This window comes from Psittacula echo (assembly GCF_963264785.1).
Source record: "Psittacula echo genome assembly, chromosome: 24".
Taxonomy (NCBI): domain Eukaryota; kingdom Metazoa; phylum Chordata; class Aves; order Psittaciformes; family Psittacidae; genus Psittacula; species Psittacula echo.
This window is the reverse complement of record NC_137759.1, coordinates 4,925,025-4,951,073: the sequence shown is the minus strand read 5'-3', so window position 1 is coordinate 4,951,073 and position 26,049 is coordinate 4,925,025. Positions and strand designations below refer to the sequence as shown.

Here is a 26,049-nt window from a genome sequence, read left to right as displayed (position 1 = left end):
GAGCAGCCCCAGCCCTGGGCCATGGGCAGGGTTTGGCCTCACTTCCCAAAGGGGCAAAGAAACAGACAGAGAAGTTGTCAAAATCGCCTTAAATTGTCCCCGGAAGCGGATCCTGACGGAGCAGCCGAGGAGGAGCCGCGGGGGCAGCCCCGGGCCTCAGTGCCCTGCCGCGAAGAGCCCCCGGCACCGCGGTTGTACGTGAGGGTGTGCGTCCCATCGCGAGTGTAGGTTCTGCTTTAAGACTAAAGTGTACAGGAAACGGCGTTTTCGGGTTCTCGGACGCTTCCTGGAAGCCATAGGATTTAGGGGCTTTTTTTTTTTTTTTTTTTTTTTAATAAAAACCGTTAAAAAAAATCAAATAAAAAAAAAAAAATCTTTTAAAACCCTCCCTGTGCTTCTGCGCTTCACTGCTCAGCGCCTTCCCATGGGGGCTGGACCAGCAGCGGGTTCCTCAGCCCCTCCACGGCTGGCTCCAGCTCCCAGCCCTGCTGCAGAACAGCACAGGGTCCAAATGCATCCCCTCGTTTCCTTCTCATGTGCTGGGGGGAGACCGGGGCTCCAGCATCTCCCTGCCCAACCCGGCTCGCCCCATGGCTCCCGGTGGATGTTCCCATGTCAAAGCCGGGAAGCTGGTGGGGGGCACAGGGTGGGCAGTTCCAGCTTCCTCAAGCACAGCACCAATGCACCCAGAGGGGCCAGGCCGAGGTCCCACTGTCCCCAGCACTCGGGTGCTCCCAACAAAGCCTCCAGCCCAGACCGCTTGATGCTTCCCATAGGAGAGCATGCACAGGGCAGCTCCAACACAGAGGGGAAGCCGAGGACCCCATGCCCTTGGTGGGGGATGAAGGACGTGGTTCCCCCCTCCACCTTTCCATTGATGCCCCATCAGCTCCCTTGAATTCATAACAACAAACGCTCCTGTAAAGACAACCTGAATGTCTTTATTGATTTCCTATTTACAAATCACAAAGCTGGCCAAAAGCAGAGTGTGAACACGGAACGAGAGCGTCGATACATTCATCAATACAGCACCGGAGCGGGGACAGGCCCGGCTCCGCTCGGAAGGTGACGTGGTACAACAGGATGTCTCGTACTTCTGGGCACAGGCATGTCCAACACGGGATTACATTCACCTATCTACAGAAGCCAGGATTGCATTGAGCTGCGTAAAAGCCGTAAGAACAGAAGCTGCTCGGGTGTCGTTCAGTTTGCCTCCTCCCCGCCTCAAGCCACCAGACCTACCTCATGGGTGATGGCAGGAGGCTGGATTTGGGAAGAGAACCTGCAGCTGTTCCCGGGAAGAGCAAGGCCGCCACATTCCAACGGTTCCCACTATTGCCACGTCTGTGCAAAAGGCCCTGACGCAGCTCTCGGGTGCCAGCAGTGAAGTTCCCATCACCCTTGGGAAAAGGAGCAGGGGTCAGCATCCCAACGGACACCTCCCTCTCGACAAGGAGCGTGCCCGGACCATGAATCCATCTCACGAAGTTTGCATTGCAGAGAGTCAGGTTCAATCACAAAGCCATGGACCCATCCGGTTTTCTTCTAAGTACTGGCCATATCAAAACCATCCTAAACCCTGGAGCAGGCCGACAACAGACACATCTCACGACGCCTTCCTAGGGAACGTAACGCACTATGGACATCTCTACGAGCTACTGGTGAGGGTGTTCCTGGCAGTGCTGCTGCTGGAGATACCCGGCAGCCACAGACCACAGGGAGCAGGAGGAGGTGACACAGCCCCAGAGAGCAAGCAGGCACCGAGCTGTCCCCACCAGCAAAGGACCACGAGGTTTCAGCTTCGAGCAGCTCGATGCAGGGGTAACTGCTGCCCGCTGAGTTCCAGCGCCTGCCTGGAACCAAGGGGGAGGCTTGTGAAGAGCTCTAAGGCAGCACCAGCCCTGCAGCAAGTCCCACATGGACTTGGGAACGCTCCGGCCGTGCTGCGAAGCAAGGCTTCAATGATGGTTTCCTCTGCAGCGGAGGGAACAGCCTCGTGGTCCTCATCAGTGGGCACTGCCCATGAGGCTGGGCAAGGACAAGTCCCCCCCTTCCTTCCCAGCCCGTCCCTGCTCAGCCACAGTCGTACCTGCTGGGGGGGGAAAAGCACCCGGCCCACAGCAGCTCAGAAGGGGCATCTTCAAGATGACCAAGCTCTGGGGCCCAAAGCCAGGCAACGTCTGTAACTCCCCCATCCTCCTCCTGTGCCTGTCCAGGCCGTTGGGCTGCGCAAGCACACACAGGCAAAGAGAAAATCCTTACTGTTTTCCTAACTGCTTCATAAACCCCTGCCCATCTGCTGTGTTATCAGGGAAGGGGCAGTTGCACATCGAGCCTCTCTGCCTCCTGCACATCCAACGTGGCCCAGGGCAGGTTTAGCCATGCTCAGAACAGAGAGAAACTGCATTGAAACGTGCATGAGAGCAGCAGCAATCACAGGAACAGGGGCAGGGCAGGCAGCTCCCCTGCTCCAACCAACAAACCCGGCACTACCTGCAAAGGACTCAGCACAGTAACAACTACTGTGGGCACCCTGAACCCTGCCTGGGGTGTCTGAGGTGTGCTTGGAGGAAGCACCCCCAGGACCCAGCCTGCACCCAGGGCAGGGCCAAGCCTTGTCCCTGCTCCGCCAGGAGCTCCACTCACCGTCCCCAAGGCCAAGGATTGTCACAGAGCAGGGAGAGGAGCACGAGGACGCTGCAGTCTCTCCAGTTTTGAGGTCTCCCTCAAGACCCTGTAGTGCTGGAACAGCGAAGCCTCAGGGGAAAAAGCCACTTCCCAAAACTTCCTGCGTGCAGTGGCTGGCGGGATGAGGACGGGGCCACCCAGCCCTCGAGCGTGTCTTTAGGCAGGATTCTCTCCTCACAGCAAGTCCCACCACAACCAGAGCCACTCGTTTCCATGCTTCTGACCGGTGGAAAAGCATCTACATTCATTACAGTCCAAAAAATGCATGTTGTTAGATAGGATTAACCAGGGAAGTGAAGAATGACTAGCCACGGACACCTACAAATGGTACTGGGGTACCAGTTAGTCTGGTACGTGATAGCAGCAGAATCACTAGCACAAGGCAAAACATGAGCTTTGAAATGGTTTTACTGAGACCTTTGGCTAGTGTGGCTCCAATCGGTGTGGGCAAACTCAGCCAGGAATTTAGTTTGGAAGGTCACGGGGAAGAGAACAGAGGAGTCCAGCGCCCGCTCCGCAGCTGCACTATGTGTAGAAGATGATCTCTGGGATTTGTCCATCCTCCACGGAAGTGCCGTTGTTATTCCCAGCCGCGTAACAGAACGTGAAACAGGTCTTGGCTCCCGTTGTTGGCGATTCATGGATCACTTTGCGCAGTCCTTTGGTTCCATAGTGGGAATCTGGACCCTGCGATGGTCGTGGAAGACACAACAGATCAAGACAGGGCTCGCAAGACCCCTCGAGAGGTTTGGCCTCACAGCCAAAAGGCCCAAAGCACCCAGCCTGGGAGGTCTCAGCACCTCCCTTTTCTAACCTGGCTCTTGCACCTCAGGAATTTGGGGCAAAGTTCTCATCTCTATCAGAACGTGACCCTACACTGAACAGGATCTCGACAGTTAAATATCAGCTTCTTAAAGCCACTGCAGGCAGGCCCTGCCTTACAGACCTGCAGCACTGACGGCTTGTCTGTAACCTAAAAACAAGCCCAGTGCTTCATCACTAACACAGCCTGGTCATGGTGGGACAAGTTCAAAACCACCTCTGAGTGCTGGTGGGGAACATGCTCATGACACCATGACACACACCAAAGGGCTACAGAGCAGGCCTGAGAATCCCAGCCTGGTTTGTGTTGGAAGGACCTTAAAGCTCATCCAGCTCCAACCCCTGCTAAGGGCAGGGACGCCTTCCACTAGAGCAGCTTGCTCCAATTCCCATCCAACCTGGCCTTGAACACTGCCAGGGATGGGGCAGCCACAGCTTACACGTTAGGCCTTGAAAATCATAGAGCAAGAACCCTGTTGAACAACAGAGCCTGCTCTCACCTGCTCCCATTTTGTCTCTTCAACCCACACACCCCAGTGCGGTACCTTTAGAGTAGCACATGCTGTATAGTTGACGTTGGGTAGAATCTCAACAGGCTCCTTGAACATGACCCGGAAGGTGTTTGATGATCCATCACAGCTGAACCCGGTGTCATTCTGCCCCAGCACCGTGTTGCTGTCGGTGTGGATGATCTGTAAGACACGTGTTAACTTCTAATCTGCAGTTAGCTGAATGCTGCCCTGCACCAGTGCAGGCGTGTTGCCCCTGAACTGGACTGAATCTGAGGGGCTCGACAGTTTGACCAGCCCCACTACAACTGCACTAACCCATTACTTAAGTCTGTCTTCAGTGATCACACAAAACAACCGTGGTCTTGGCTCCCAGACAGCACAAGACAATCCCACCTTACCCTGAAGCCTGTCAGAGGACTACAGGCTGACATTCTGTGCTTAGATCTTCACTTGCTTCGCTCCTCCAAAAGCCCAAGGGGCACCAGAATGAGACCCTGACTATCAAATAAAAACTAACAAGCACAGTGTGTCGGCACATCAGCCTTGCTGCGCTGGGAAAACCATCCTGGAGACGGTTCTTCTCCAGTGATCCCGACTGGCGTTATGGACGCACATCTGGATCAAGGCACACAAGATAAGCTCTGCCCCAGTCTTTGAACAAGATCGCAATGGACTCTGGACAACTGAGTCTCCCTCAGTCCTACTCATCATCCCAAACAGGATGCTGACGACATAAGGCTGCCTGTCAGCACTGCACAGGCCCAGCACAGACATAGCAATTGCTTTCTTCTCTTCCCTTGTTGAATTGTAGCTGCTCCACTCAATCTGTACAGCTCAGACCAGAAGACAGCCCAAGGACTATTGCAGCACCCAACTCTGCTGCAGCACCTGCAGGGCAGGCTTGGCCTCTGTGGGAAAACACACAGAGCTTCTTCTGAGCTCGTGTCACAGCTCTTAGAGATGTATTTTCAAAGGACAGCAAGTGGACTTGGGGAGATGCTGCAGTGACGCATGCAAGGGAAGGCTGCGTAACATGGAGAGCAATAATCCCTCTTATCGCCAGTGCCCCACCTGGCCCTCACTCCATCTGCCAGCCACCCAATCTAGGAAACAAAGACATGCCCTTCTAACTCAAGATGCTGCATATGCACTGAAAAGTGTAAATCAGTCCCTCCAGCAGCAAGTATTTTTAATGTAGAAGAGAGAATTACCTGTATATTTACTTGGTAATCCGTTGGCCCATGTATGGATCCGTATAATCCAAACCCAACTACAAATATCCTTTTGTTTACAGAGAACCTGCAGGAACAGATCAGGGAAGTCAGACCAACTGCTACTCCTGTATTGGTTTCGTACAAGGATGACGCACCAATATCAAACATGCTACAGTTTAAAGAGCAACTCTTCCTAATAACTGAAATCCTTTCCAGACACCACAACCTCCAAGCTTACACTTTTGACTGCCCTAATGGGCTGGCAGGAACTTTGTTTGCTCATGTAAAACACAAAGGTGCACAAGCCCATCACTAACTCCACAGTCCAGGCTCAGAAAGCACGTCAAGGTTGTGGTTCAACATCAGCATCCAAAACCCCCAGGCAGGCAGAGGCAGGGTGCCCTGCAGTGTGGAGCCCTCACAGTAACAGAAGGCTTTCCATCAAGGTAACAGCAAAGACCATATGAAGTGTCATTAGATATTTCACTGCTGAGCACTGGAAGAGAACTGTTAATGTGCTTCTGAGTATTTGCTGCATATAGCTGCACTCAGGATTAAAGAGTAGAAAATAAGATTCAATAGCTCCTGAGAACAGGAATCCCTTCTGCCTAAGGGAGCAAAGGGAAGGATATTCACCCCAGTGCCCCACTACAGCTCCATCTTCTCAGGTAGCAGAAAGCCTCAGTGCCTGCCAAACAGCCAACATGATTTCTTCACCCATCCACCAACTCTTTGAGTCCTGCATGTTTCAAGACCAAACTGCAGCAGGCTGGAAGCCACTGGTCTGCAACCCCCATGAGCTATTCAGTGCTGACACACACACAAGCCTTGCTGAAGACTGACCCTGGTGCTAACAGCAGTTGAAATTAAGAGTCAAGTACAAGCTCCAAAAGGTCTCTGAGCATTAGATCTGAGAGCAGGAAGTGTTTGGAGATAGCAGCTCTTCCAATTACTACCTCCCATAAAGGGATGAATGGATCAGAAGATCCAACCAACAGCCGTATCGATGTGCAAGAGAACCACTGATGAAAAGGCTTATAAATCTTAAAGACTGTATTAAAGCAAGTTCCCCTTCTACCTAAGACAAAGATGAATCAGTAAATAGCCCAGGCTGATTACCTCCTGTCTTGCTCTAACCACTTGGCTGCACAAGGCCTGCAGACCCCCATTTCCCACATCACACCTCCACGTCTCTGTCATCATGACTGGGCTTTGCTGTTTCTTTATAAGCTTAGGTCTAAACAAACTAGATATTAGCAGAAAAGCAGGCACAGCAAGCATTTTACCCTAATCCCTCCCTCAAATAGGCAAGATGAAGGGGCTTCAACAAGCCACATTTACACTTACAACCTGATGGAGCACTGGTTAGTTGACATACTTGGGCACAGAAGGAAGCCACAAGCTGCGTGGTGACTCCAACCACTATGTGCCCATGCAGCTGCAGGAAGCCACTTGCAAAGGAGAGAAATAACCCCCCAAGAGTCCTGTGCTGCCACATTTTATGGAAACCTCTGCCAATACGGAAGCAAAGTGGCAGCCTGCAGCTGCACATGCAGGTTAATGCATCAGGCGATGCTTTTGCCCAGCAACACTTTCCCTTCAGGGTTTATATGGTGGAAGTCAAGGTCTCGCACGTAACCTTGCGGGTTTTAGGGCTAAAGTGGGCTCAAAGCTCAGTAAACACGAATCTATCAGCAGCAGAATGAGCAGAGAAGCTGACCTTATCCTGTCACTAGTCCCACTGTACCCCCAGCGGCTCTCCACCTGCTGGAAACGGCTGATGCTGCACTCCTTCCCCCGCAGGCAGCAGCGCGGCCGGTCGATGAACTCCACCCGGGGCTTTGGGTTCACTGTGAAGTGGAGGAAGAGGCTCACCACTTCCCGGTCCGTGAGGATTCCCGACTGGGCAGGCCCTGCAAAGGAGCATGGAAGCAGTGACACCGTCAGGAACCAGAAGGGAGCCTTTGGGGATTTACATGGAGAGGCAAACGTGACTTGCAGTTAAGAGTGGGTCATGCTAGCATCACACACAGGATCTCACTGGTGTGCCAGGAAGTTCAACCCCAGACAGAAAAGTGCTGCTGAGTTTTATGGGCTGCAGAGTCTCTGCATGGGGCACGTTCACGACACAGATTCATCGCACAGCTCTGCAGAGCTGAAATGCATTTGACTAACAGGACTGATGTAAAAACCTAAACCAGGCAGCTAATCCTTCCCCCACTCCCTCAGGAGATGGTAGCGTTGGTGAGACAGGGATTTTCATACATCTACGCTGGTATTTTATAACATTACTGATCAGACATCATGAAAGCCCACAAGGGGAAGTGGGAGGGAACGTCACCATCAAGTGTTTTTCAGTCAAGATAAAGGTGGTTCAGCTCACACCCTGCTCCGACTCCCTCCTTCCCTTGGGCATTTAAACCCTGCTTTGTGTTGGTTTAGGTTTTCTGATGTCCTTATTGTAGAATCTAGGGAAAAATGCTAGTGACTTCAGCAAGAACTGAAAAGTGTTCTCATCTTTTTTCCAGGAACCAGATGGTTTTTTCCAAAGTGATGCTAAATTCAAGCTTCGGAAACTACTTCAAAGACTTTCTAAAGTGGAACCAGCTAAAAATCAGCCTTCAGCAGAAGAGTTAAAAGCTGCTCTGCACCTCTTATTTGCAAGAGGCTTTTAACAGAAACTACTGCATACTGGAGACACAATAGCATTAAGTGCTCTTTAATGTGGGAAGCCAATGCCTGGCTACTGGTTGGTCCAAAACTTTCAGCACATGTTATGCAGACATAATGTGGCCCAAGGCTGCAATAGGTAGAGATGAAAGGATTTAAAGAAGTCGACTGTTAACAGATAAATGAGCTTATGGATCCTTTGCTCAGCAAAAATGAGCCCTCACTGATCATGTCTAAACTCATCCTGCTGCTGTCATTCAATCCTCAAATGGTTCAAATTACTTGCTCTGAGGGAAGGCAGTGACAGATCTGCCAGTTAAAACATCTTCATGCAAAACTCTGTGTTCAGTTCCAGGCCACACAATGAACTGGTGAAACCACTGCCTGGAAAAATCCTTCCTTTTTTCAGAGTCACTCAGAAAAAGGACAAAGCTGAAGCAATTCCAAGGTAGTCCCTTGTTTAAGGAAGAGCTGACAGCGCAGCCTCGCAGGTTTGGCGTTTCTTTTGCTCATCTTTTTAGGTTAAAGCCGAGAAAACGTCCTCAAGGCAAGAGGACTAACCAAAGATCCAAGCTGAACCGACAGCATGGGGAGCGGTATGGACATTCCCAGCTCAAAGACTTCAACCCAAATATGCCAAAATTAACAGGTTCCTCCCAGTAAGACAGGGGAGACTGAGCTGAGCTCTTAGGCAGAAGCTCTTCCCTGTGAGGGTGCTGAGGCGCTGGCCCAGGGTGCCCAGAGAAGCTGTGGCTGCCCCATCCCTGGCAGTGTTCAAGGCCAGGTTGGACACAGGGGCTTGGAGCAAGCTGCTAACAGACTAAAGAACACCAGTCCTTCGGCTCAGAGAACATTCTGGAAGTTTTTTCTGTTATGGGACTCTTTTCTGAACAGCAGCAGCAAGACAAGGTCAACCACCCTTGGACTACAGGTGGCAGCAGACAGAGGATGGGGAGAAACAGCCTCATTTCTCTTTGGGAGCATGCTATAACCAACACCAACTATTTGCGACTCCATTAGCTTTGTGTAGTTTAAATGCTTGGAACGGTTACAAGGGAAAGCACCTGAACACATTTAGATCTTTGCTCTGGGATGAATGAGAAAGTAACCATCTAAACATACAGTGAATACAAAGCCAGCTATGATCCGACTTGCTCCTCGCTGATGGAACACCACAGTCTTTAAAAGAAGGGTAAATGAGCATGAATGCAAACAGCATTTACACAGGTGATTTTGTGGATCAGTGGGAACGGGGATAACCTCAAATTATTTCAGGACACACAGAGAAAATCCACTGTCATCTATCTGACTCTGTAGCTCACAGAAAGCAAAGACCAGGGTTGCCAGAAACACTTTTGTTCAGTTACCTGCTGCAAACTCCTCAATAGTCATCAGTGGGAAGCGGATAAGAGAAAGTGCTTTGCCCAGAACTTTCCGCTTGTTCTCTGGAATCACCTGAAGCTGCTGCCGTTGACACTCAGCCTCCGACCAGCGAACCACTGCATTAAACAAACGAACCTCCCGGATCCCCAGGGTATCCCTCTCCAGCACCGCAACCAGGGTGTCTGCAAGGCAGGACAGACAGCGACAACTTCAGGCACTATCCCAAATCACCCCATTTTACCTAGCCACAACTATCCTATGTACAACCAAGGTAAGTAGAAGAGAAGCAACTGAAAAACCAGCATCTCCCAGAAGTGCTGCCTGCAGCCTCTGAGGAAGATTTATCTGCATATTCCATAAGCAAGTAACTCACTGGAGCAGCAAACAGTGCTCATTTAATTGGCGTATTAATGGAAGTGCAGTAGAATGAACTGCAACTTACTTGACATCAAATCTGGATGAAGCGAGCAGCATGAAAGCCAGAAGGTTACCCGTGCCTTACCTCCACAGTCCATCTCATTAAAGAAGGTTAAAGTCTACATTTTAATGTTTATTAAGTGTGCCCAGCAAGTCTGGAAATTGCATCTGATCATTAAAACAGCCAGTTCTTGCTTCCAAAAACTCAACACCTTTTTAGCTCCAAAACCTGACTCAGGGAGCAATGCCAACCCCACGAAAGAAGGTGAGTTACACCCACCCGAAACCTGCCAACATCAACAGAGGAAATGGGCTTTGTATCATGCCCAGAAACTCAAGTTGCACCAAAGTAAGCAGATCCCAGGATATTTCTGCAAGCCAGCATGCTCTTTTGCAAACACCTTGTCTTGAGCCACTTCGTGCCAGAGACTGTTCGTTCAACAGATTGCTCCAGAAGAGCAAAGCCACAGGAGAGAAGCGCCAAGTATTAACCTGTAATAACTTGAGAGGAAAGCACGTCAAGGGAGGAGGGAGAAAAGCTTACCCAGATCAATGTCTGTAAACCCCTCCGCATTGATGGCATCCGATGTGTTCTTGTCTATGTTCTCCAGGCAAAGGCTGGCCAGCTGAGGCTCATCAAAGAGTCTTGCCTAGTAATGAAGAAGCAGAAGTTAACATAAAAGGTACTTTAAAGTTTACACGAAGTAAGGACCCCCCCTTCTCTCCCAGAGCCTGTCTTCATTAGCAATACCATGCCTGAGTGCATCAGGAATTCACTGGCCTGCAGCTGTCTTTCACAAGCAGTTAAACATGACAAGGCAAACACCAGATAAAGCTGCGTTTGGCATCAGTTCTGGTTTAGCTGTGCAGGTCTTCAGGCACATCTTTCTTCTAACATCACAGCACTTAAGGCAGCTAAAGTGCTTTCTAGCACCATACTGACCATGGCAGCTGAGCATGGGTAGTTCTTACTACATCATTTTTTATATTTAGAAGAAAGCTTTGCCCAGGGACTCCACGCATGCTCCCTCTAGGAATATGCAGAGACAGCTTATTCTGTAAGAACATGGTCACACTGATCTCATGTATTAACAGGCACATTGTTTGTATCCAAGGGAGATGTGCAGAACCCCATGGGGTACTCAGCCTGCTCTGTGTATCTGCATGTTTTGCACAGAAACAGCTACTCTAATCTGGTTACCTTAAAGAACTCCCCCCAGAATAGGTTACTATTCCAAACAAAGCCTGCACACAGCTTGGAGAGTTGCTCAGAATCTCTCTACCCAACTAAAGTGCAGTCACGTAACAATTTCACTACCACTTCATATCCTCCTGGACTGCCAAGACATGGTGCAATGTAACGTGGAACTACTTTGAGGACTTGATCCTAATACTTAAATAAAATCCCAGCCTAATCGCAGTGAACAAGTGAAGAGCTCAGCAGCGACTGCTTCAGGCCACCACTGCTTCAACTTCCGTGAGACACTGCCACTGACACAGTAACTACAGTCAGAGCCTGAAAGATGCTTGCACTGTTGCTGACAAAGAGGATAAAAGCCAGCAGACACGTATGCTGGGCTAGGCAAGACAACCCTTCAGAGGCAGACCACCCGATTGCCCTGGTTCCCAAGTCAGGGCAGCTGTGAAAACTCCTCTGCAAGGTTTAACATCAGAAATGAGGGCAGCTTTCCTGAGCTGGCAGATCCCCCGAGCTAGTCCCTATTTCCTAAAGGAATGAACCTCACACACACAGTGCCAATTTGCTTCTCGTTCCTACACCACCCAGAACAGGGTGTCCCTGGCAATGCTAAAGCACCGCAACACACCGGTGACAGCACTGTGGTATGTCATCAGCTGCCAGCAGAGAGGGTGGCAGTGATCAGATAGAAAAGAGGGGTTTGGAAATGGGCAGGGTAGTGATGCTAATGTAATCAACCTGCATGCAAAGTCTGATCTTCTCCAAAATAAGAAGTAATAAACACTGGCATGTACTTTGCTGCTTAAAGAAGTCAAATAGAAGATGGAGGAGTCCTGCACTCACAGACTGGATCATCACAGACAAGGATGTGCAACTGGCCTCATAGAGTCAAAAAACACAGCTGCACTCAATCTCCAGGTCTGCATGCCTTCAGTATGGCAGAAGGGTGAGCTGGAACAGGCTGAGGAAGAAATCACTTTGTTCCTCTCCTAAGAAAATAACCTGAAGCGCTCATGAAGTTCATTTTTCACCCCCATTTCAAGGAAACTATTGCAAAAAAGCCCTTTAAGACTGTCTGACCAGCTAGATGCAGCAAGCTCTGCACAGAGAAAGCTTATTACACCAGTCCTGAATTTGAGCACATGAAAATCCTCTCATTCCACTTTTCTTCTTGGCAGACGAAAGTTTTCCACCCTGTTCATTTCTCCCCCAGCTCACACTCTGGAAGGAATTGCCCGTCACACCAAAACACAAAGCAGATCTGAAACAGCAGCAGCATTTGCTGTATTTTATTGTTCTTTGTAAGAACCTGCTCATCAGCACTGAAATCCTGTAAGGAAGAATTCAGAATGACACAGAACTGCTCCATTTTGAATTCTCATCTCCGTTAACACTTACAAAAGCTCTGTTCTCTTATTGGGATGGACCTTGCTTGAGGGACTCACCACTCACCTGTGTTAACAGCATGAATGCGTTGTCTGCTCGGAGGTTTTTTTTAAGGAACTCCACACAATGAGCTTCAAGGGCTGGAACTGCATATTTTTTAGCTGTGTAAAGCGTTGTCATAACAGTCTCTGGTCCAATCTGAACTTCGTCTGAATAAAGAAATCTGAAAACATTCAAACAAACATTGCTCTGGTGAAGCCAAGAAGATAGCAGGGTAAAAACACCTTGCAATTCATAGACCGCATGTTTGTGCTTCTGCCCATCATCCTGACCCCGTTTCCTGCGCTTGAGAGATGGATGTGTTCTCACAGCCTTTCCACTGACTCTGCTTTACCAAGGAGAAGCTTTCTGTTTTAAAGAAACACTCTTTCCAGTGTAACTTTCAATGAATGAACAGCTGGGGTATCTGCTGAAGCATCTTGAACTGGTCGGCATCCCACAGCCAGCGAGCTGCTTAGGCTGCCACTCAGGCTAGGCCAGAACAGCCTCTGGCCAAGCATCCCCCTTAAAATTAATGTGTTTGGCTGTTCATTTAGACTAAACAGGACAAAAATTCAAACCTGCCTGCTGCAGGAGACAAGCTGGTTTACACACTAATTCAACAGTGATCAAAAGCACTCAAACGTTCACTGCCGATGAGGTGTTTTCCCCATGCCCCACTTTCTCATCTCCTCACTTTAGAGTGAACCGCTCCATTTCATTATCCAGATGTTCACGTACAGCACGTCATCTAACTTCAGCACAAAGCAAGAGTTAATTGCAATGCAACCACAAGGACTGCCACGCTGCAAGCAAAGCAACGGCCTTCACCGTTAGGCCAAAACAAGGAAGTACATTCACACTGCATGGAAAAACAAAGGTCTTCATAGGAAGCCTGAGCAAGTCTCCTCATACCCAAGCATGCTGATGAGAGACAACAGGACCTGACAGGCTGAGTTCAGTAAAAGCAGTTACACACTTGATGTCAGTCCCAATCCCATGCAGAGTTTTTGTTTACTGTTTTTCCTCTAACCAGTCAAGCATTTGCCAATCAGGATCTGAAAGGCAGGAAGCACAGAGTGTGTTAGCTATGCTTGGCATTCCTATTCCACGGGGTATTCTGGAAATTCCTGCCATTTCTCCTCCTAGGTCCCTCTGTAGGGGACACAGCAACACGTTGTGCAGCTGCTGTTCCTGAAGGCTTCAGGCCTTCTTCCAGGTGGATGCCAGGCAGTGTCCCTGTCTGGAGGGACTTGCTGCAGAGCCGCAGTGGAGCTCCTGGTCTTCTAGCTAAAGAGGGCCAGGATGTAATTCAGGGAAGCATAAGCAGGGGGATGCAGAGGCAGGGAAGCGCTCTCATTGCTGCTGAAAGCAGCTTTTGTGCTGCTCTAGAGCATCTGTTAATAACAGCATCAAGCCACAGGCTCGTGAATGTATTCTGCACACATCCCTTTCACCAGTCCTATTTTCACCAAGTAATCCTGTTTATTACAAGACTAAAAGGACACAGTTGCTGTAAAACAACCAGTTCTATTTACTGCAGTGACTATGTTAGCACTGATTTTTACAACAGTCCAAGCAGCGTGTCCTGAGGGATAACAGGAGAGGCTCAAACTGCGGAAAAATGTAGTATCAATTTAAAAGAAGATGTAGATTATAACCCCAGGGAATCAAAACTATTCTTTGGGTTATGAAAATAAGAACAACAAAAAAAGTATCTCCTGCACGATTTCAGCAGACCTGTTAAAGCCCACCAACACAATGACAATCTAGGGCCCAGAAGGGACCTTCTGCTGACCATTCAGGATGGGCACTTTGTCCCTTGATGAGCTCCTAATCCTACAGCACTAGGCCATGGCTTGGACCAAGTCCAGAGACATATGTAAGGCTCAGCTGCCATTTCAGATCGGTGGGACTGTTTTTACTCTGGGAAAGTTCATACCATGTACTTGGTATGCTTCCTACTGGAACGCAGCACCCAAACTTCCTTTGGCACATTTAAGCTTTGAGCATTTTAAAAGTGACAGCTTGATTCCAGACTGAAGCATCCAGTATATCACAGGACCATGTGCACAGCTACTGCAGCGTGACTACTTGCATGACTGCAAGCTTTAGAGGCACTGTGATAGTCCACACGCACCTTCTCCTGTACAAAACAGAAACATTTCTGTTGAAATCCACCCAAATTCACCATTTTCATCTTCTCAGGTGCTTCACTATGTAAAACAGATCTCTTCCAAGATCACACTGCTTATCCAAGTGCTGAAAACTCGGCACTGGCAGGGAAACACCATGACTTTGCCTCAAATTCATTCAATATTTTAGCGTAACTAAGTTTTAAAGCTAGATGCTAACTCTGCACTCCAGAGACCTACCTGGCTGGTAGAGAGTCAGATACCAATTACAGGGATTCCCCAAGTGCTGGTGTCTGGTTTAAAATGAGCCGAAGGGGAGGGGGCTCCCTATTATTTCTGGCTTTTCATTCTAGGGAAGATCAATTTTTACGTTTTCTAAGCCAGCACAGTCATGACCAAAGCACTTTCTGAAGGTAAAGCAAAAAGCGTGCCAAAGCTATATATAGTCAGTGCTCCCAAGAGGAAGCGAGCGGGGAACATGTCAAGAGCACACAGGATTGGAAACCCCTGGAAGTAGGTTACAGAAATCCTATAGAGAGGGGACAATGACTTTTCAGCACACATTCAGGATCGCTGTGGGATGTTATAGAGCACCAGCAGAGCTTAAAGAAATCGGTGAATAGGATGTTATGGCCCCTTCCTCCTCCTGCCCCCAGCACGAGGACTTACAACACAGGCTGTAGATGTAAATTCAAAACCAGCTCCTCAAAAGAGGAATAAAACACACAAAAGGGGAGATACCACACAGAACGGCTGACACTGATTCCATCCCCTTACTTACCTCTTACAACTTGCTCATTTGCCCGTTAACCTAAATGAGCTCCAAGTATTTGTAACTTAAGAGTTGTAAGAGGAATACTTTTCCCCACTTCTCTCAAATAGCATTTGGATCACATCAAACCAATTCAAGAAGGAGAGTTTATGAGAATGTCTGAAGAGGTGACGACCAACTTAACTACAAGGGCCAGCATGGGCACTTACTCCAGTTGCTAACCAGAACACCTACCTCCCTACAGCTGCATCTGTGTGGTGTAACTACATATATAACTAAATATTTACACAATTATATACTTATAGTTTAGTCTTTCCATACTGCAGATCAGGGGCAGGAGGACATATTCATTTAACTATTGCTAAGCCAAACGATGGAGCAGGTCAGGTATTTGTCTGCAGTAGCTACTCAGTCTAGAGTACCCAGGAAAAGAGGCAGCATTTAAACACCCTAGAGCAGATCAACAAAGAGGGGTTTCATCTGGAAACTTGACGCTCACCACTCTACAAAAGAGATCACTGCTTTCATTAAAAATGCCTTTTTCTATAGTAAATCTGTTCATCCCAGTTATACCGGATGTTAGACGCTTACTTCAGCAGAGCGAGGAAGGCAGCAGGCTCCACGTCAGGCAGCTCAATCTCTGTAGAAGTTGTGGCCATTCCACCATTAAACATTGCATCGAAGACTGCGCTGCCCACAGCCAGCACAAACCTATCATCAAAAAACAGACAAGCAAAAAAACCCTGATGTTAAATCATATCCAATTCCCCCCCAAAAAATCCCAGGCTGGCTGCTATTCCCTAAGGCCACCCTCAGGAAAAGCAAATCGTTCCTAGTGTTAAAGCAAAGATGTTTTGCAACAGAAGGGAGTGTCAGGGTTTCTGTTCATTTGCTGCAAGAATATCAAAGCTGCAACTTCATCCTGAGCCCTGTCCCTGCATGCAGCACAGGAATGGCTCCCCAAAGACGGGAGTCTCTGCGTCATGGAACACAATACACGTGGCTGCTTGGCCCCTGCAGGAGCCTAAGGCCCATTCATGAGGTTGAGAAGCTAAGAAACACAATGAAGTTAAGGAATCCAAGTTCTTCCAGTGAAGAGAGCCCAAGTCTTGGTGCAATTCCCCACAGTTACATAGTGAAAACACTGATGGAAAATTTGTCACTACACACTAACCATCCCTTTCCCTGCTCCCCAGACAAGGAAGACATCCTTGGCGACCGCAGAGCAAGCTCTCAAACCATGCCAATGGCATTGGGAGCTGTGGACACCAGCACCTCCTGCAGCACCCAGCACAGGAGCTGCCTTCCCCAGGCACGCTGTTATCTGCTTCCATGCAAACCCTGCTTCAGGCTGAGCCCAGAAGGCAGAGAAAACCTGGCACAAAGTAAAGTAACACCGTCAGGTGCACACCAACCCTGCTGTGCGTTTGGGTGGTAACTAACAAGAGGCATTATCAGCCCTACGGGAATAGGAAGCAAGAATTCCCACAAACCAGGTCTGAGACCGAAAATAATAACCCAATGCTCCCATGTAAACAAGATTATTTCCCTTGCTGATAAACACCAACTCCTATTTTAGGAGCAGCACAGGCACAGGTCAGGCTGCTGAGAGGCTCGTGTATATTTAAGCTGCTGTACCTGCCTTATGGCTCAGAAAAGCCATTTGGAGAACTTCCATTGTTTGAAAATGCAGAGGCAAGTTCTTCCCAGTAAAACCACCTTGTTTCTAGGGTCTGCAATCAAGCAGCTCCTTGAAGTTCCCGACAGGCCACAAAGGTCACAGCTCAGCAGTGTGGGCCAGCAGAGGAGACGAGGCTACCAAAGCGATTCCTGCAACCCACTTCTCCAACCAAGTATTAAAAGGAAGAAGCTGGAAAATTCAGGGGCTCTCACTGCAGCAATTCGACTTCAATAGAGAAGCATCAAGAACTGCAGGGGAAAAACCTGTCCAGGACAGAGGCACAAGGCAGAAACCTCCAACTGGACCCCAAGGAAAGCCCATCACTGCAGGGGAATTTCAGTTTGCCTTGGCTGCAGCAGGAAATGATACAGAAGCCTTTCCCCCCCCCCTTTGCAACAAAATTCTTCATTTTCTTCCTTTTCACTCCCCTCCCATCCAGAGGAGGCCTTCCATGAACACAATGGAGCAAAGCACCATGGACGTGCCAGGCCTGTTTGCTGTGACAGACGGGCTGACAAGCCGGGTTGCATTGTTTCTGATGGGTTAAGAGAGCGAGGGACAAACCACAGCGGTTACAGAAAACACACACATGCATATTTCTGTCAAAGCGTTCTGCAGAAAAATGCCCAGAACAAATAAAAGAACCTTCTTCACAATACTAGAATTGCCAGTTGAAACAAAAATCCTTGTTCTTACAGGAGCGGTGACGGTGGTGAGACAATCACAGGCATTGTCTGCTACTAAAAATTAACATATATTAATTGCACTCTGAATTTTCCCTTCTCACAGCCAGCACAGTGCACAGCCTCCATGAGCAGCTTGCAGAAGCTGTTTGAAAAGGGCATTCATTTAAAAGAACCTCTCCAGTTTTTGCTTCCATTTCACTCGAGGACAAGTCAGTCTGACTTGGTTTCAACTGCTGAGCCCTAAAGGGATCCCAGTAGGTGCCAGAGAGATGCACAGGGCTCCAAATTTGAAATTCTCTTAAAACATTAAGGGAACACAATGCAAGAAAACCCCTCTCTCTTCATGGCGTCTTCTTAAATCTTTCAAAAATCAACATTTTCAGCTAGAAGAGTCACAGAAACTTCCATGAGGTTAATAATTTGATTTGTCTTCATGAGGATCCAAAGTTGACCCCAAAGGCTTTCGAAGGTCGGCAACAAAATGCCTTTTATTCTGCTACTTATAGCTTCCAACTCACCAGTTTTCACTGCTTCCTTGTTCACCTTGGCACCTCCATCTGTCACTCAGTTTATCTGTATACCAAACAGTCCTGCTCCCTTTCTAGGCACTAAGATATACTAATGATAAAATAAACCACTCCAGAACCATAACTATCCACTGCTACGTGTCACCTTCCTTCTCCATCTGCTCCGTTGTGGAGAAACCTTAAAATATCTGTTCCAGAAGAGCTAGCAAATAGAGCAACACGTGATGTGCTGGAGCTTGGTGAAACCACAGGTGATGAGAAACTCATCAATGAGGATCGTTTGCTCACTGCATCCTTCCAGCACAAGGACTTAAGAGACACCAGGTGAAACGAGGAGGAGGCAGGTTCAAAACCCCCAGGAGAAGCCCATCACATGCAGCCGGAGGAGCTGTGCAGTGGGACACCTCAGCACACAACACTGGAGGTGCTGCCGAGCAGTACACAGCCAAGAAAAGAGAGGATGAGCTCAGAAGAGACCCCTGGAAACAAGCAGTCAAAAACCTATTCAGACCATGCCCAAGCTACAGATGTCCCAGGCTGGAGTATACACAGGGATGCATCACCACACACTTCCCCTGTTCCCTTCTGGGCCATGTTTCACACCCATCACACCCATGCAGCTCCTGGTTGACGAGGTTCAGATGTTTCTAATCTTTCACGTTCTCAATGAAGCAAATCTGGAAAAAAGATGAAACAAACCCCAAACTTCCCTCATGTTTAGCCTAATCCACACATTGACCTTGGCCATGTTTGCACTGAAGCAGCCTGCTCAGTCCAGCCTTGACCTTAAAGAGAGACCGTAAGGCTGTTCCATCTCTATGGCTGACTCAGCAGCAAGAAGAAACAAACTCAAGGCCCAGAGACTGAGTTTTCTTCAGGGGAGGCAAGCAACTTCCACAGGGTCTGGAGCCTCCTGAAGGTGGAAAACACTGGATCTCAGGGCTTCAGATGCTTCACAGGACCGATGCTTGGATAGATGAACCTTCAGTTGAACCCAGCACAACCACTTACCCCATTTATCTACAAACAGGGCTTTTCACACACAGAATGAGTGCTCTTCATTGCTGTGTGAGTTATCCAGTGCTGCTTCTAGTACAAGGACTAGAGACACCAGGTGAACTGCTGAACTTGGCACTCTCTTCGAAACCCACCTGAACCTACAGCTCTGTCACACTCAGAAACCTGGTTTGGGGTGAAGGGACCTTAAAGCTCATCCAGTTCCAACCCCCTGCCATGGACAAGGACACCTTCCACTACACCAGGCTGCTTCAAGCCCCATCCAACCAATTCCAGAGCAAAATACCTTGTGCTGTCAGGTTGCTGCGGGAGAGCTGAGCACAGAAGGGGTCTGGGTGGGTTTATTTTAAGCTCTCTGTTTCTGAAATAACCACTGTACTTCATGAATCATTGGGGTATCCCAACCGTAATACCAATTAGGCAAGTTTTACTAAAGCCTATATAATCTGTTAAGTGGGATGACACGGCACCTATCTTCACCACCTAGAGCACAGATGGATTTCAAAGCAATTAAGCAGCATTTCGCTTTGGGCCTTTTCTTCTTGCTGCCCCCCCCCCCCCCTTTTTCCCCCCCAAAAAAGCTTCATTTATTTTCCATTTATTTCTGGGCTGAACATTGCCCCTCCGCGCCTCCACCAAGCTTAGTTCTCAACACAGGAGCAAGCTTACCCAAACACTAAATAGGCTTCAAGTTATAAAGCAGAACTGACACCCTAAAGCACTCAGAGCAGCCTAAAACAAGAGTTTTGATCGGAAAGCAAGAGAAAAAGGGAAATCTGAAGGGGAAGCTTCCAGGAACACAGGCACTTAGGAGAAAAGCAATAGTCCAAAGCAGTTTGGAGCAAGGCTCCCTTTGCCAAGCACCAGTTCTAAGCACACCAACAAGCCTGCCCCCAGTTACAGCAGGTCCTGGCTTTGAGCACAAGGCTCTGGCATTCACTGTTGGCACGGCCGAGCAGCCCGGGAGGCACTTCCCGGAGCTGTGGCGTGTGAATGGCATGCACCAATTCACCAAAGCTGTCCCGAGAAGCAGCCAAGCATCCACAGGCCACATGGGCTTTGCATTATCCGGGTGGAAGCAATCCCAGCTTCTCAAGCAGCGCGCAGCTCAGGGCTGCGAACTCTTAAATGGCAGCTCAGCCTTCGACGTCAAGCTCGACTGGTTCCCTCACTCCCAGATGTCATTCTCAATAGAGCTCTTCCAGAATCGTGGTGTCTGGTTTACAGTAGAGGATTAACGCCCCAAGATACAGAGAAAAAAGACTCAATACAGGTTATTTTTAAAAGCAAACGCTGTGGCAGAAATTTGGTTTCTCAAATGATTGCTTTCCTTTCCACCCCCAGCACTCTCAATGATCCCTATTCCCGTCAGCAGAAATCACGCCGTCTTGGAGACTATTCGTCCTCTCCTCCACTACCCACCAAACCAAGGGTTGCTTCCAAGCGAGTTCCCGTCATTTGGGGTTCTCCCGCTGCGCTTTCCCCCCTCGCACCAGCCCTCCATGGAAAACGCTCCCAGCCCAAAGCCAGACCCATCAGCTGGGCTGGTAACCGTGCGGATGCACACCGCCATGACCCGCGGGCTGGCAGAGATTGGAGGTGATGGTGACTGACCACGGGGAGGTGACCAGGCCGCGGGGCACAGACACCTCCCGGCATGTGCGGGAGCAAACCAGGGCGGTCTCAGGCCCGGACTCGCAGCAGCCCAGCTCCCTCCATCCCGCCGTGGCGTGCGAGGGGAGCTGGGCCTCGCTGAAGCCGCATCCCCCGGCGCTCGGTGGATAAAACGCGGGTGGAGTTCCCCGATCCCCTTCTCCAACGGAGCCGATCAGCCCGAACCCAGCACCCTCCTACAGCACCGCGCCAGCACCCCGCACCCAGCCCACGGCCTGCCCCCGGGCCCAGGACCCCCGACCATCTCGCAGGCCCCCGCAGGGCCTACGCGCCACCCCACAGCCTGCCCAGGCCGCCACAGACCCTGGACCCCCCCGCGGCCCGCACCGGTCCCCGCCCGCGGGTCCCCTCCGCGGCCCACCTGTGCGCCGGGATGCGCTGCGAGCCGCGGCCCTTCCCCACTAGGAAGTGCACGTCGCTGAGCACCTCGTTGTTGAAGAGGAAAGCGAAGCGCTCCTGCACCGTCGGCTTCGTCGCCTGCCAGTTATAGACCGGCTCCCGCTGCAGCGCCCCGCCGGGCCCGCCCGCCCCCCCGCCGGCCCCCGCCGCCCCCGCCGCCGCCGGGCCCCCCGCGCCTCCGCCGCTGGCCGCCGGGTTGGAAGCGCCGCACTGGTTGTAGGTGAGGCCGGGAGGCGACGCGGGGGCGCCGTTGGTGCAGGCGGCGGCGGCGGCACCGTTGCCCGGCGGCGGCGGCGGCGGCTGCGGGCAGGAGGAGGAAAGGCCCCCGGGGCCCCCGCCGCTGCCACCGGCCGCCATCTTGTGCGGCGGAGGCGCAGGAGCGGGCGGCGCGGGGCGGCGCTGCAGCAGCACCAGCACCAGCAGCGGCGGGCGGGACACGGCGGCGGCGGGCGGGAGCGGGGCGGCGATGGCGATGGCGGCGGCGGGGCGGCTGCCGGCGCTGGTGCTGATGCAGAGAGCCGGGCAGCAGCGGTGCATGGGATGGGGCGCGGCGCGGCGCCGCCGCCGGCCGGGCCAAGGCGGGGGGAAGCAGCGGCGGCGGCGGAGCGGGGCGGGGAGAGGGCGTGGGGCGGTGGCGGGAGCAGGCGGAGCCGCGCCGGGGTGCGGGGCATGAGGGGAGAGGGGCGATCGCTGTGGGAGCGAGGGGATGAGGAGCCATGGCTGAGGGGTGTGGGTGGAAGATCCCTGAGCAGGAAGGAGAAGGAGGTGATCCCTGAGGGGACAGACCCGAAGGAGGATGATGGGCGATCCCTGAAGGGTGGTTTGGGGCGATAAAGGAGCCATCTCCTGAGGAGCAATAAGGGGGCGGAGGACAAGGGGAGCAATCCCCGAGGAGCTGTTTTGGGGGTGAGCGGCCCTCCTGAGAGCAGAGACATTCCAGGGCGGATGAAGGTGGGGAGGCCCAGGGAGCAGTTTATGAGGGGCAGTTCGTGGAGGGGAGGTTGGGATTTATGGGGATGAAGGGGGTCAGTGGTGAGGGAAGTTTGGGCCACGGAGAGGTGAAGGAGGGGGCGCAGCACAGGGTGGGAGGCAGGGAAAGGGGGATATGGAGGTTGCTCCCTTCCTGCTCTCACAAAGCAGCCTTTCCTCTACAGCAGCCACCCAAGCCTCTACCACCCCCAGGACACCCTGCTTTGTGCCTAGCAACTCCTTGGAGTACGTAGCTTGGAGTTATGGGCTGCTGCTGAGCCTGAGCCTGGAGCACTGCAGGTATCACGCACCGCTGCGTGCTCACCGATGGCCACCCAGCCAGCGTGAGGTGGAGAATGGCACCAGGAGGCAGGAGCACTGATTTATTCTTCTCAGGGTAATTCCGTCCCCCCCTTTCTCTGTTTTCCGTCCCCCGATCTCTGTTCGGCTCCTGGAGATGGGTGCGCGTGCAAAATGTGCTTGGTTCGAAGGTGTTCAGTGGGGAGATGTCCTGTCTGCCCCTTGTTTTCTGTGCCTTTGTGTAATAGTTTGGAACACGAAGACAGGCTGTTTGTATTGATTCAAAGCTTCCCGAGGCTTGTATAGCTCAGGGATCTCACCCATCAGCCACTATGGCCACCGTGGCACATTGCAGCAGTGGTGTTACACCACTCATTTTGATTGAGAGCTTCCAGCCTGGTTTTGTATCATGTTATCAAATACCCGTACCTGCTGCCTTATGTGCCGGCAGGTTTCTGCTGCAGTCCTTAAAGCTGTGTTAACACTTCCCATGGGGGAGGTTGGGAAACTCCTTGTAGCCACAGCTCTGGAGTTCAGAGCTGGCTGTCCTACTGCTGCCTTCTGGAATCTGGTCTGTGCCTGCAGGAAGGAGGAAAAGCCTTTAGAGGAACAGCTCTTTTTCCATGGAATCTTTCTTAGTCACAACCAAGCATCAAATACAGATGGATTCTCTGTTAAAAACGCTGCATCCTTTTGTCTTTCATGGCATTTGCTTAGCACATCACACACTCACACCCCCTTGCTGGCCAAGCTGTTCTCATGCAGTTCAGCATCACAGAGGTGATACCTGGACTTCGGCCGGGTCCCTGCTCAGTCCTGTTTGGATGCTCCATTCTGGCCATAAACATTAGAGGGAGCTAAAGGCTGCTGCATGCACCCAAGTGGGTGGTTGGACACTGGGTTTCTGACAGGGGTGGCCTGGATCCTCATCCCAGGGCAGGTGGACACCGGTCCTTCAGGTCCAGGAGTGCTGCCAGGAGGGTCTGTTGTGGAAAGATGGGTGGTTTAGGGTCACTCAAAGAATGACCATCAAAGGTATTAGCAAGAGCAGTTTTAATACCATTTATAAAGGCATGAGTTAAGAATTCAACGGGGAGGCTCACTCTCTTCTTACATGAGGAACATCAACGTTAAATTGAGCTAAAGATGACTGATACAGAGGCTGGAGGCACAAAGTAAGGGAGACCCTCCTGTTGAGTACTGAGGTTCAGATTGGCCCCCCTCGCTTTCTAAACTCCTGAGGGAGCATAGGTGCAGCTGGATCTAGTTTTAATCTTAGTCTTAATCTCTGATTCTGTGATATAGAAAGGATCCTGTTAAAAAAATTCCCTGGAGTCAATGAAAGGATATCATCAGCTTTCTCAGCATTCCTCAACAGGCAAGCGGCTGAGTATCACTGAGCAGAACTAACAGCCCAGGTAAACAAAGAGCTCAAAAGGTCCTATCTTGGGACCTCTATTTATGGGGTCATAAGGTGTGTGGCTTTAGCCATCAGTGAATTTCCAGCCTGGCCTCAATTCTGTGTGAGTTCCACCAGTCGCACAACAGTTGTGTTCCAGATGCCAGGGAATGACTGATCAGCCCGAAAGAGCTGGTACAATCAGGAGTATCCGGACGTTTGGATCTCTATTTGCCACTTCCTACCTTTGCCAGGCAACCGGAGTTCCTGGTACAGCCAGGGAGTGCCCAGCATCCAGCTCCTTGCACTGTGCAAAGCCTGAGGCTTAATGGGAATTCATAGAATCCCAGCCTGGTTTGGGTTGGAAGGGACCTTAAAGTTCACCCAGCTCCAACCCCTGCCACGGGCAGGGACCCCTTCCACTGGAGCAGCTTGCTCCAAGCCCCTGTGTCCAACCTGGCCTTGAACACTGCCAGGGATGGGGCAGCCACAGCTTCTCTGGGCACCGTGTGCCAGCGCCTCAGCACCCTCACAGGGAAGAGCTTCTGCCTATGAGCTCAGCTGAATCTCCCCTCGGGCAGGTTAAAGCCATTACCCCTGAGAACAGAAGAATCTTGAGCACAGGAGAACAAGCCACCGTGTCACCCAAAGCCCCAGTCACTGACCGGTTACATCAGCCAGGCCACCCTGGTGGCTCTGCAGTGGCCCCTTTACTGTCATGGTGCCATGGGGCCAGCATGGGTGACATCGTTGCTGCTCCTGCTGTGGGGCTTTTCTTCAATGCAAATTAACACAGACTTATTTATAGCACCTTCTCCCAGCAGGAGAGCCTATTTTGGGCCGATGCTCCAGCACCAGAGCAGCGCAGCGCAGGTTATTTTAACCCTGCACCAGGTTATTTTCAGAGCTGCTCTTCGCTGCACGTGCTCCGGGATGGGTTCCAGCTACCAGGTGCTTTCTCGGTGTGGTGTGACAAGGGGTGGGGGTAAAGAGGGACCATATGAAGCAATTTTATAGAGATTCAAAACTAAAGCATCCTCTGCAGCAAAGCTGCCTTTGACAGACTGGATCCACACAGCGTCTTTGACAGGAACCTTGACAGGCTGGAGAGGTGGACCCGAGCGAACATCATGAAGCTCAACAAGGCCAGTAAAAGGTCCTGCCCCTGGGTCAGGGCAATCCCAAGCACAAACACAGGCTGGAGGAGACTGGATGGAGCAGCTCTGAGGAGACCCCCCGTGCAGTCCTGATCAAGCTTTGGAGCAACAGCACAAGAGGGACATGGAGCTGTTGGAGCGAGGCCAGAGGAGGCCATGGAGCTGCTGCGAGGGCTGGAGCAGCTCTGCTCTGGAGCCAGGCTGAGAGAGCTGGGCTGGGGCAGCCTGGAGAAGAGAAGGCTCCTGAAGGGGAGACCTGAGAGCAGCTCCAGTGCCTAAAGGGGCTGCAGGAAAGCTGGAGAGGGGCTTGGGACAAGGGCCTGTAGGGACAGGCCAAGGGGAATGGCTTTAACCTGCCAGAGGGGAGACTGAGCTGAGCTCTGAGGCAGAAGCTCTTCCCTGTGAGGGTGCTGAGGCACTGGCCCAGGGTGCCCAGAGAAGCTGTGGCTGCCCCATCCCTGGCAGTGTTCAAGGCCAGGTTGGACACAGGGGCTTGGAGCAAGCTGCTCTAAGCAGGGGTTGGAACTGGATGAGCTTTAAGGTCTGGAGCAGCCCAGAGACTCCTGGAGCCACCCTGTCCAGATCCAGATGCTGCAGGAAGCAGCTGCACTATTTATCAAGTGGACTTCGTGGCCACTTTGGGGCTTCCTCAGCTCAGAGCTGCACTCACCCATGTGCAGAGCCAGGAGCAGCCCCATCCTCACAACTGAGGGTGCCACGGAGCAGGGGCTGCCAGGACAGCACCAGGCAGGGTGTCCCCCGCAGCCACAGTGATGGCATCCGGAGGGTTACAGCTCCATCCACATGGCACAGGGCTGGAAAACTCACTCACCAGCCCAGAAAATACCTTAAAAATCAAAGTAGATTAAAACCAACCTCAACAGCATCTTCCCAATCCACAGGAGAAAGCACAGCAGGGCTCAGGCAGCCCTTCTCCTGATCACCAGCCCCTCCTGCTTCCCCTAGCCCATTCCCATCCCACCACACACTTACCTCTTGCTTGT

At 51.1% G+C, this 26,049-nt stretch overlaps 1 protein-coding gene and 1 long non-coding RNA gene across 6 annotated transcripts; both read right to left on the bottom strand.

Moving 5' to 3' along the window:
* Nucleotides 1–921: 921 nt before the first annotated feature.
* On the bottom strand, nucleotides 922–21,797 carry BTBD2 (BTB domain containing 2). Of its 5 annotated transcripts, none has more exons than XR_013958424.1 (10): nucleotides 21,183–21,797; nucleotides 15,828–15,947; nucleotides 12,357–12,513; nucleotides 10,251–10,356; nucleotides 9,274–9,471; nucleotides 6,957–7,149; nucleotides 5,234–5,321; nucleotides 4,056–4,202; nucleotides 1,243–3,375; nucleotides 922–1,162 (listed from the first exon to the last, which is right to left on the bottom strand). XR_013958424.1 is itself a non-coding variant. In XM_080633770.1 (9 exons), the coding sequence occupies exons 1-9, from the start codon at nucleotides 21,755–21,757 to the stop codon at nucleotides 3,214–3,216; spliced, it is 1,746 nt and encodes a 581-aa protein (XP_080489896.1). In that variant the 5' UTR covers nucleotides 21,758–21,797; the 3' UTR covers nucleotides 922–3,213. The 5 variants fall into 5 exon arrangements, 1 of the variants encoding a protein (XP_080489896.1); XR_013958425.1 differs by having other exon boundaries at nucleotides 922–1,137; XR_013958426.1 differs by having other exon boundaries at nucleotides 922–1,400; nucleotides 2,647–3,375.
* A 1,145-nt stretch (nucleotides 21,798–22,942) lies between these two features.
* On the bottom strand, nucleotides 22,943–25,978 carry LOC308229638. The gene is made up of 3 exons (XR_013958440.1): nucleotides 25,716–25,978; nucleotides 23,277–23,472; nucleotides 22,943–23,068 (listed from the first exon to the last, which is right to left on the bottom strand). It is a non-coding gene; the product is annotated as an uncharacterized lncRNA (long non-coding RNA).
* Nucleotides 25,979–26,049: the final 71 nt, after the last annotated feature.

Bases quoted from the DNA above. Each gene is read 5' to 3' on its own strand.
- BTBD2 (XM_080633770.1), bottom strand. From the start codon at position 21,757: ATGCACCGCTGCTGCCCGGCTCTCTGCATCAGCACCAGCGCCGGCAGC. The intron at 12,514-15,827 runs GTAAGCGTCTAA...GAATGTTTTCAG, and splicing joins GCCTTCCTCGCTCTGCTGAA to ATTTCTTTATTCAGACGAAG. The intron at 5,322-6,956 runs GTCAGCTTCTCT...CTGTTCCTGCAG, and splicing joins GGGACTAGTGACAGGATAAG to GTTCTCTGTAAACAAAAGGA.